This window comes from Carlito syrichta, unplaced genomic scaffold, assembly GCF_000164805.1.
Source record: "Carlito syrichta isolate Samal-C Ts95f unplaced genomic scaffold, Tarsius_syrichta-2.0.1 Scaffold304031, whole genome shotgun sequence".
Taxonomy (NCBI): Eukaryota; Metazoa; Chordata; class Mammalia; order Primates; family Tarsiidae; genus Carlito; species Carlito syrichta.
Genome location: NW_007248127.1, coordinates 64,904 through 75,520, shown reverse-complemented (window position 1 = coordinate 75,520; position 10,617 = coordinate 64,904). Strand labels below are relative to the sequence as shown.

Below are 10,617 nucleotides of genomic sequence, written 5' to 3'. Positions count from 1 at the left end.
GGATAAGAAGGCTCCAGCTAGAGCACCCCAGGGGACTGAGCTGAGAGAAAGAAGACAGTGAGAGGTGGCCAGGATGACAGTCACTGCAGGCCCTTATGCTCACCCAGTGCTTCTTGCCTCTGACGCACTTTCTATACATTATGCCATTTGGTTCTCCTGGCAACCTTGTGAGGTAGAGGGGAGTGGATTATTTGCCCCATTTACCAGATGAGGGAACTGAGGCCTGGGAAGATAAAGCTGCCCATGGCTCCCAGTCTGGTACTCTCCTTGAATGTGTGTTCAACCCTCAACAAATGAAGGCATGGATGTATACTTACTAACGTGGGGCAATGTTAATAACTTATCACTGAATGAAAAAGCAGCTTATGGAACAATATGTACTATATGATTCTGATTTCGTTAAAAAAAAAAGATGATTCTGTGACTATAGATAGATATAGAGAAAAAAGTAAAAGAAGATAGATCCTACAAGATGGGTGATATTTCTGAGCAGCAGGATCATAGGATGTTGTCGTTTTCTTCTCAATTTTTTTCCAGTGTTGTCCAAAGTGTTTTTATAACAAGTAATTAATATTTTTACAATTCAAATAAAAAGAATAATGACTGCTATGAAAGAAAAGACCAGACCACAGGGAATCGTGTGGGTGGGTGGGTGGGGAAGCCATGCCTGGCACTGACCGCCTCCTGCCATCTCCCGGCCAGGCACCCCCGGCCAGGTAGTCCAGGTGAACGACTCCATGTATGGCTTCATCGGCACCGACGTGGTCCTGCACTGCAGCTTTGCCAATCCACTGCCAAGTGTGAAGATCACCCAGGTCACGTGGCAGAAGGCCACCAATGGCTCAAAGCAGAACGTGGCTATCTACAACCCCGCCATGGGAGTGTCCGTGCTGGCTCCTTACCGTGAGCGGGTAGAATTCCTGCGGCCCTCCTTCACCGATGGCACCATCCGCCTCTCCCGCCTGGAGCTGGAGGATGAGGGTGTCTATATCTGCGAGTTTGCTACCTTCCCGACGGGCAACCGTGAGAGCCAGCTCAATCTCACAGTGATGGGTAAGCTGGTCTGGCCCTCTCTCTGCTCATCCACATGCCTGTGACCTGGGCACTTGTCCATCCTCAGTGTGCCATAATGACCCCAGACAGCTTCCTTGGGTGGGCATGTTCCCATAGTCCAGGCATGGAGCTTCCAGTTCCTCCTAGCCAGGGCAGTTCTCTAGGGATTGGGGTGGGGACCTTAGCTCTGGACAGAGCAGAGGGTCAGTGTTCAGACTGGAGCTCTACCACCAGCACTTATGTGTGGCCAGGATGCAGATAGGAGCACCAGACATCATGGTAAGCAAGGGAGCTGCTTAAGCCACTGGCTTGAACATGCCAAGATTCCAGGAAGGCTGGGGCTTAATGAAGAGGGAGATAACTGGTAGGGCAGGGAAAATGCATATTAGAACTTCCTGCCAGACATTCTGGCAGGGGCTTTGGTGAAGTATGGGGATGGCCAAGGTCACCTGAGACAAGGCCTATGAATGCCACACCCTCCCAGGCCATGTGTCTTTGACTAGGCGGCAGAGCTGGTCTCATGGCTCTCTCTGGTTCCTCACAGCCAAACCCACCAACTGGATAGAGGGCACCCAGGCAGTGCTTCGAGCCAAGAAGGGGCAGGACGACAAGGTCCTGGTGGCCACCTGCACCTCAGCCAATGGGAAGCCTCCCAGTGTGGTGTCCTGGGAAACGCGGCTAAAGGGCGAGGCGGAGTACCAGGAGATCCGGAACCCCAATGGCACGGTGACGGTCATCAGCCGCTACCGTCTGGTGCCCAGCAGGGAAGCCCACCAGCAGTCCCTGGCCTGCATCGTCAACTATCACATGGATCGCTTCAAAGAAAGCCTCATGCTCAACGTGCAGTGTGAGCCCGGGTGTCCAGGGGCTTCCTGGGGTGGGCGGCCCATCCCTCTCCCCTCCTTCCTTCCTCTTTCCTTTCTCTTTCTGGGGGTGCTTGGTCCTCCTGCCTCTCTCCAGGTCTCCCCCTTTGCTCGTTCTCTCTCTCCTCCCTCCCCGGCCCCCGCCTGCTTCTGCTCCAGGCTCTATGATCTCCACCCTTCCTCACACTTCCTGCTCTTCCTGCTGCTTCTGTATCCCGTCTCCTCCCACCTCTTCCTGCTGAGACCCCCTTGCCCGAAGCCCTGCTCTCCTGACCTCACCCTCTTCAAACATCCCTGGCCCCACAGATGAGCCCGAGGTAACCATTGAAGGGTTCGATGGCAACTGGTACCTGCAGCGGACAGATGTGAAGCTCACGTGCAAAGCCGACGCTAACCCCCCAGCCACCGAGTACCACTGGACCACGTAAGTGCCGTGGGGCTGGCTGACAGCCTTGGAAGATGCCTGGTTGGACCACAGGAGCCTTAGGTGGGGAAGAAATTAGGGTCTGGGCTCTGGCTTCTCAGTGGGAAGGGGGGACAAGAGAGAACCCACCCGCCCACACACCTCCATATTTGACAGTGATAGGGTCAGTGGGACAAACATTTTTGCCAGAGGAACTTCCCCTGTGATCTGCTTCCTTTCCTTTCCCTAACATTTTTGTCATTTTCCTTTGGGGATTCAGCCTGAGTCACTCCCATCCCAACCCCCAGTATTTATTTTTATCGAGGTGTCCCCAGGGAAGCCAGTATTCTGGAGCATCCCAGATCTTTCTTTGCTCCCATTTCTTTCCTCCAGCAACCCCAGATTCTTGGGGAGGAGGCAGCCATCAGCCCAGAATGCCTGTGCTCATGGAGAACCGCCCTGCGGCCAGCATTCCACTCTTGGCCTCACAGTCTTCGGGCCTGGTCCTCAGAGGGTTCTGTCTCCCCCCTAGCAGCCCTATGGCCAAAGCCAAGGTTTTTTCCACAGAAGAGCTAGAACACAAAAAAGATAGGGGCATGGGGGCTTCTAGAGGTGGCCAAAAGACAGCCGCCTGGAAGGAGTCTGTCCCTTTTTTCCAGGAAGCAGAAGGCACTGGTATCTCCTGCCTATGATCCTCCACTTCCTGGAACAAAAAATGCTTCTAAAAGTGCAAGTGGACGGAGCCTGCCTGCCAGGTCAGCTCTGTGGATCAAGGAGCTGCTGGGTTCAACAAAATAATAGCTTTGTGGCATCAGGGATCCCGATCAGGAGGAAGAAGGAAGGTCCCCTGTCCTCATCAAACTCCCAGGATGCTCCCCACATGAAAACATGCTGTGATATTCCCAGCAAGGACATGCCTGAAATAGTGAGATGGAACACAACAGTTTCTATCTCATTAACCTGAGTGGTTTTTAAAATACAGATCCCCAGGCCTGGCGTAGTGGCTCATGCCTGTAATCCCAACACTTTAGGAGGCCAAGGCAAGAGGATTGCCTGAGCCCACGGGTTCGAGACCAGTCTGAGCAACTTGGTGAGATTATCTCTACAATAAATCAAAAAAATTAGCTGGGCGCTGTGGCATCTGCCTGTAGTTCCAGCTACTTGGAAGACTGAGGCTTCCAAGGATCTCCTGAGCCCAGTAGGTCGAGGCTGCGGTGGCTGTGAGCATGCCACTGCACTCCAGCCTGGGTGACTAAGTAAGACTTTGACTCAAAAAATATAATAGAATAAAATAAAATACAGATCCCCAGATCTTTGCTCCAGTGTTCTGCTTTAGGAGATCTGAGGTGGGAACCCAGGCATCTGTATTGTTACCCAGCCACCCAGGAGACCAGACAACAACCAGGGCCATGAGTAGTAAGTAGGAAGAATACTGCACCAGGAGTCCAAAGATCTGGCTCAAGCTCCCATACTGCTGCTTTACCAGCTATGTTTCCTGGCCTTGAACCTCTGGTTCCATTTTTTAAGTGGGACCAGTTCCTACCTGACATGCCTACATTTCATTGTTATGATGATCAAACATGAAAGGCCAGATTATATAAAACTGCCAAGGCCAGACACGGTGGCTTGAGCCTGTAATCCCAGCACTTTGGGAGACCGAGGAGGGAGGATTGCTGATTGAGTCCAGGAGTTCAGGACCAGCCAGGACAACATAGGATGACCTCATCTCTAAAAAAGAAAGAAAACCTAGCCCGGTGTGGTGGCACATGCCTATAGTTCCAGCTACTTGGAAGACTGAGGTGGAAGGATCACCTGTGCTCAGCAGGTTGAGGCTGCGGTGGCCATGAGCATGCTGCTGCACTCAAGCCTGGGTGACAGACTAAGACACCAACTCAAAAATAAATAAATAGATAAAAAGAAAAAAAACCCTGCCAAATGCAAAAGATTATTATTATTTTTTGTCCTCCTTCCAAGGCAGACCTCACATGAACTCAGCAGAATGACCAGTGGGCCTGGAGACAAGTGAGTGACATGGGGACAGCTTCTTGGGGGCTGAAGAATCATAACCCTATGTCTATCTCCTAATTCCCGCAGGCTGAATGGTTCTCTCCCCAAGGGCGTGGAGGCCCAGAACAGAACCCTCTTCTTCAAGGGACCCATCAACTACAGCCTGGCAGGAACCTACATCTGTGAGGCCACCAACCCCATCGGCACCCGCTCGGGCCAGGTGGAGGTCAACATCACAGGTAGGAAGCTACCTCCTCCCCAGCCTCTCCCCACCCACGGGCTCCTCACTACCTGCGTCCCTCACCTTTGGGTTGTGTCGTTAAAGGAAGTGTGTATCCTCTTCCTGCTTCTCTGGTTCTCCCTTGAGCTCTGGTCATGGGTCTTGCTTTGCTTTTCTCTTTCCTTCACCTGAGGCTGCATGTGAGACAGTCAGGGTGACTGCCAGTCCAAGAGGAGCAGGAGGGAGGTCCCGGGAGGGAAGGGGGAAGTGCTGTCTACAGCAGCCCTGCTCTGGGAGAGGAGGAGCCTGCCCACGGATCCGCCAGCAAAACACACCAGGGGATGCTGGCATGGTGGGCGTGGACTTGCATGTGGGGCTCATCTCCTCCAAACCCTACACCTGCAGTTGAGGGACCCACACGGGCGAGAGGGTAAGGCTCACCACAAGTCAGGAGGCTGGAGAGAAAGCAAGGATATAGCCCCAAGTGATGGGATTTGTGTGCCCTGCAACTGAATTGCTGTTTTCTCTGCATCTTCCTGGCGACTCAGGCGAGGCACCCAGCCACCCTACCTCTCAGGGCAAAGGGACAACAAGGATTAGGATATTCTGGGGAGAACTTCACATGGGACATGAAAGGCGCATGGGCTTGATATCAGACAACTGTGACCCTGGACAAGCCCTCTTCTGCAAAATGGGGATAATGTGACCTGCCTTGAAGGGTGGTTGTCAGAATTACGCATCATATAGGTCAAGTACCCAGCACAGACCAGTCTGTCAGTAAATGGCCAGTGCTCTGTGATTACTACCCTGAGTTCCACCTTCATCATCATTATTAATGGAAGCATCAAAACAAGTCAGTAGAGGGGTCAATTGTCATCACAACTCCACACAAGACGATGTCTTTAGCAGTGTACCTGAGCTAATCGCAGGATGAGAAAGTGACGGAAAGAACCTTCTAGAAGAGGAAGTGGTGTCGCACTGCTGCCAAGATAGACAGGAATTGAGCTCCTGCCTTGGGCAGGCCCTGAGGATTCTTGAACGCTGAGCCTGTTTCTAAGAAGCGGGACCCCTCATCTGGGAGTCTATTCAAGGCCCAGCTGCAGAAAGAGCAGCCTGAAGCTGTCCAGGAGCTGCACTTGCCTGTCCTCAGGGCCATTCTGTCACCTCTCTCACCCAGGGGTAAGAGACTGGAGGCACTTGCTATCCTCTGCAACTCCCTGACCTTAGCTCTAACTGGCTACAGGAGTAGGAGTATCGGGGTTGGAGCCTAGAAAAGCCAAGGCAGCCCTCCCTCAGGCTAGAGTTGGAGGTGCCCACATGTTGACAAGCTGAAGGGAGGGCCAGAGGCACATACTTCCTCCGCTTCCCCACATCCTGGAGAAAGTCTGAGCAAAGCTCAGTAAGAGCCTCCTGGGTGCCCAAGTCTCAGCCCTGGGGTGGTGAGGGCAGGTGAGAGGAAGTAGGACGAGCAGAGCCACCTCTCAGGGAGACAGTGTCATAGGAAAGACAGCACAGACGTGGCCTGAGTGTGTTCACATGGTGGCTTTTCCTAGCTGTGTAGCCTTAAGTTCTTCACCCCCTGGGCCTCGGCTTTCTAATCTATAATACAGAGATAATCACTCTCATCTCAGGCCTCTTATGATCAAGAGGTGCTCCTTGGAAAGCGACGCCTTCCCCCTGATGGTGGGCCACCAACACATTAGTGACATGGGCTGGAGGGGATGGGGGCCAGGCCACCCAGGGTTTCAGCTGGAAGGGGAACACAGCTTGGCTTTTGCTGACAGCCCAGTTAGGCGGAAGCTAGGAAGCATGACACCGACTGAATCATTGATAGGCCTAGAAGCTCCCTCGGGAGGGTCTCCCAGCCCCCTCCGGAGGACTCAGCCAGGTGGCCCAAGCCTTTCCAGGGCGGTTTGTTCCTGTGCTCTTGGGCAACTTCCCAGCAGCAATTTCACCACCCTTCATTCCACATCGGCCAGTGCCCGCCACATTCTCTGGGGGGGCCCACCCAGGAGCACATCCATGCCCTGTGCTCCAAGCCTCACTGGTCTGGAGGGAATGCATGAGTGAGAGGGATAAGTGGAAATTTAATTTTTTATTCTGGCCATTCGTTCGGGTAATAGCTTTGCCCTGGGCGCATCTGGAGAAGGAAATGCAGAGCGACTGGGGCAGGGCAGGAGGCGGTGGGCAGCAGGGGGTGTGCCAAGAGACACGCGTGTACAGGGCATGCACGTGCCAGGCCGCTGAACACCTCTGCAGACATGCTTTGACACAGGTGTCACCCCAGATCCCAGAGGAGGGAGCGCTGAGTGGCTGCTGCAGAGATAAGTGAGGGGCAGTGATGAAGGGTAGGGGCCCAGGCAGGAGATGCATCAGGCGGGGAAATGACTGAAGCCGAGTGGGCAGGGACAGAAGGAGCAAGGCCTCCTCTCTGCAGGCCATGGAGCCTCTGAAGGACTCTCAGCATGAAGGTGGCTTGGTGGGGCGTGTGGGTTGGATGGAGCATGAACCCAACAGAATCTACATGTGTATTTCCATGGGTCCGGGGCCCTTAGAGAAGCCCATTTCAGAGGTCCTCATACCAAGGATCAATTTCATGGGGTTGGACTAGTAGTCACAAAACACACCATTGGAGCTGTCCTCCCTGGTCCATTCAGGGGTCATACTAAGGGTGGGCAGGGGATCCAGGGTGTGAATTCAGACTAAAGAGACCAAATGAGGCCACATCTATCCCCAGTCAGAAGGAGAGTGACCAGGCCTCTCTGGAGGGGACACCACCTCTGATCACTCCCAAGAACAGGGCAGGGAGGGTACCAGGCTGTAGGATGTCTGCCCCAACTCTCACTTTTGATGAAGTTCAGGCTCATCCCAAGTGGGTGAAGGTAGCAAGTTCTGCTCATAGGGTTCTTCAGATCAAGGGCTGTGGACCTGTAAGGGATGGGGTGTGTGAGCCTGCGTATGTGCATGGGTGAGCTTCTGTGAGCGTGTAAATGGAACCAGTATGAGCCGGCAGGCAACTCTCTGCAGGCTGCCTGTGCACATGGGAGTCCGTGGCTGTGCTCTGGGCAAACATACTTTCTCCGTGCTGGCAAATGACAGTGTGTCCAGGAGCCTTTGAGCACAGCTGCGTCCGTGCCTCTGGGAAGATCCGCTTCTCCAGCAACTTGCTGAGGCCCTGCCTCGTGGTCTGACACGAAGCACAGCTGCTGCAGCTGCAGGAAGACATAAGGGCTTCCCCGAGTTTGACCTCAGGCCTCCTCACTGTCCCTGCGGCTGGCTGCACTGCATGCTGGGAGGTGTAGTTCTTGCAGCTTCCCGGCCTGATCGGATGCCGGAGGTTTCCCGCCTGAGGAAGTGCCAGGCATTGGTTTTAGAATCAAGTCCGAACACTCCCTTTGACCTCAAACCTCCCATCCTAGATCCAGACTGAAAACCCTAACCCTTCACTCCACCTCAGATTCATCCAAAGCCCCCTGCTTTGGATGAATCTGCCACCTCAATCAGGGAACCAGGGCCCGGTAGGAATGCAGAGCCAGCCCCCACTCCCCCACTGTCCTGGCCAGCCTGGGACCCCAGAGGGGAGACTGCAACTCTTCAGGAACGGGACCAAGCTGCCCCCTTTGTAAGAGGATGTGAGGGAGCCGCTGGACCCCCGCCAGCAAGTGCGGATGACCCCACTCCCCCAGCTGTGGCCCTTATAGCTCTGTTCTGGCACAGAGACAGGAGCTACTGGCTGAATGTAACAGCTGGAGGGGTGGAGGGGTGGGGAGCTTGCTCCACTCCACACCAGACAGCCCCCTCTGCTTACAAATGAGCTGGGTCCCCAACCCTCCTCCTTTCTTCCGCCCCCTTCTATGGCATCCTCACTCTCAGGTCTGCAATGCTGAAAGGTCATCGCAGCCATTCTGCTCCTACTACTATACAGGCCTGGCCCTTAAGTAGCCAAAATCAGGGTTTCCTCTGGGCCCAAAAAAATCTCCAAGGAAAAGTAAACCTCCTTGAGACTTAGAAAAATGAAAAGTAAAGAGGGCTGGGCACAGTGACTCACACCTATAATTCCAGGACTTTGGGAGCCCAAGGCAGGAGAATTACTTGAGCTCAGGAGTTCGAGACTGGCTTGGGCAACACAGTAAGACCTCATCTCTACAAAAAAACACATAAAGTGAGCCGGGCATGGTAGTCCCAGCTACTCAGGAGACTGAGGCAGAAGGGATACTTGAGGCCAGGAATTTGAGGCCGTGGTAAGCCATAATCATGCCACTGCACTCCAGCCTGGCCTATTCGGGTAAGACTCCTGGGGACAGAATGTGCCCATGCAGGTCAATTTGAGTCTCCCCTAAATACTTGCTCTGCCTACCTATAAGACATAGCCTTGTTGACAGGAATTTATTCTTCCACTCAACAAGTATTTCTTTTTTTGTTTGTATTTTTGTTTTTAGTTTAGTTTTCTTTTTTTCCTTTCTTTCTTTTTTTTTTTTTGAGTTGGAGTCGCACTCTGTCACCCAGGTTGGAGTGCAGTGGCACACTCACAGCCACCACAGCCTCTACCTGCTGGGCTCAGGCGATCCTTCCGCCTCTGCCTTCCAAGTAGCTGGAACTACAGGCATGCACCACCATGCCTGGCTAATTTTTCTTTCTCATTGTAGAGACGAGGTCTCGCCATGTTGCCCCGGCTGGTCTTGAACTCCATGGGCTCAGGCAATCCTCTCACCTCCCAAGTGCTGGGATTATAGGTGTGAGCCACCACGCCCAGCCCAACAAGTATTTCTTGAACTCTGGCCACAGGCTCGGAAGGCTAACTAGGTGCTTTGGATACATCCATGGACAAAACAAAGTCCCTGTCCTTGGGGAGCTTACATTTTAGCACAGGAAGACAGGCAACCGATAAGATACATTTTAAAACTTACCTAGTGGTTTTGAAGGTGAAATGGAGAAAAGTGCAGGGTAAGGGGATCCCAAGTGCTGGAGATGGGGGTTTTAAACAGGGTTGTCAGGGAAGGTCTCGAGAAAGCAACATGTAAGCCAGGTCCCAAAGGAGTGAACTATGGGCCCCCTGGGGAAGAATCTTCCAGGGTGCTGAGCAGCCACTGCGACCGGTGCCCAGAAGGGGGTCAAGCCATCTGGAAAGCAGATGACATCATAGGCGAGGCAGGACACCAGGCGCACAAAGCATGCTGAGGCTCTGGGGAGAACCACTGGAGGGCTCTGAGCAGATGTGACCTACACTTTAACAGGAGTTGCTGGCTGTTGTGTTGAAAGTAGTTCCACAGCGGGAAGGGGTGGACCCAGGAAAGCAGCCAGGCGGTTCATGCAATAAATATCCAGGTGAGAGACGCGATGTCTTGGCTCAGGGCGGTAGCCTGGAGATGCTAAAAAATAGCCGGGATCTAGATGAATTTCTAATTATAACTTACACACTAGTCTGGAACACCAGCCATTCTTGTGAAACAGATAATACCATAAACTCGGCCTTACTGTGGTTAGTGGGGACCAAAAAATTCAACATAGTCCAAGAAAATGTAGGAGAGCTTTATTTCTCATTGGGTTTCTGAAGATACCCCAAAAGAAATGATAGCGGGCCAGGTTCAGTGGCTCAGCGTGTAATCCCGCGCCTTTGGGAGGCTGAGGTAAGTGGACTGCCTGAGCCCGCGGGTTCGAGACCCGCCTGGGCAGCGAGACCTCATCTCTACAATAAATCAAAAAATCAGCTGGGCGTGGTAGCACATGCCTGTAATTCCAGCTAACTTGGAAGGCTGAGGCAGAAGGATCCCCGGAGCCCAGCAGTCGAGGCTGCAGTGGCCGGGAGCGGCCACTGCACTCCAGTCTGGGCGACAGAGTGAGACTCCAACTCAAAAAAAACCATATAAACTTTACTTCTTAACCATTTGTAAGTGTACAGTACAATCATGCAATTATATTCACATTGTTATCCAACAGATCTCTAGAACTCTTTTCTTCTTGCAAAAATGAAATTCTATACCCATTTAAACAACTACCCACTCCTCTCCCCTAAGCCCTGGCAACTGCCGTTCTATTTTTTTTTTTTCCTGTTTTTTTTTTTTTTTTTTTTT

The 10,617-nt window shown here is 52.8% G+C and overlaps 1 protein-coding gene across 1 annotated transcript in view; it reads left to right on the top strand.

Moving 5' to 3' along the window:
- The first annotated feature begins 680 nt into the window (after positions 1–680).
- NECTIN1 (nectin cell adhesion molecule 1) overlaps positions 681–10,617 on the top strand; it is a 15,446-nt gene continuing 5,509 nt past the window's right edge. The window contains exons 1-4 of the mRNA XM_008059419.2: positions 681–1,053; positions 1,598–1,900; positions 2,223–2,340; positions 4,414–4,565. Of these exons, the coding sequence (XP_008057610.2) occupies positions 738–1,053; positions 1,598–1,900; positions 2,223–2,340; positions 4,414–4,565 (889 nt within the window). The 5' untranslated portion in view covers positions 681–737. The remainder of the gene's footprint in view (positions 1,054–1,597; positions 1,901–2,222; positions 2,341–4,413; positions 4,566–10,617) is intronic.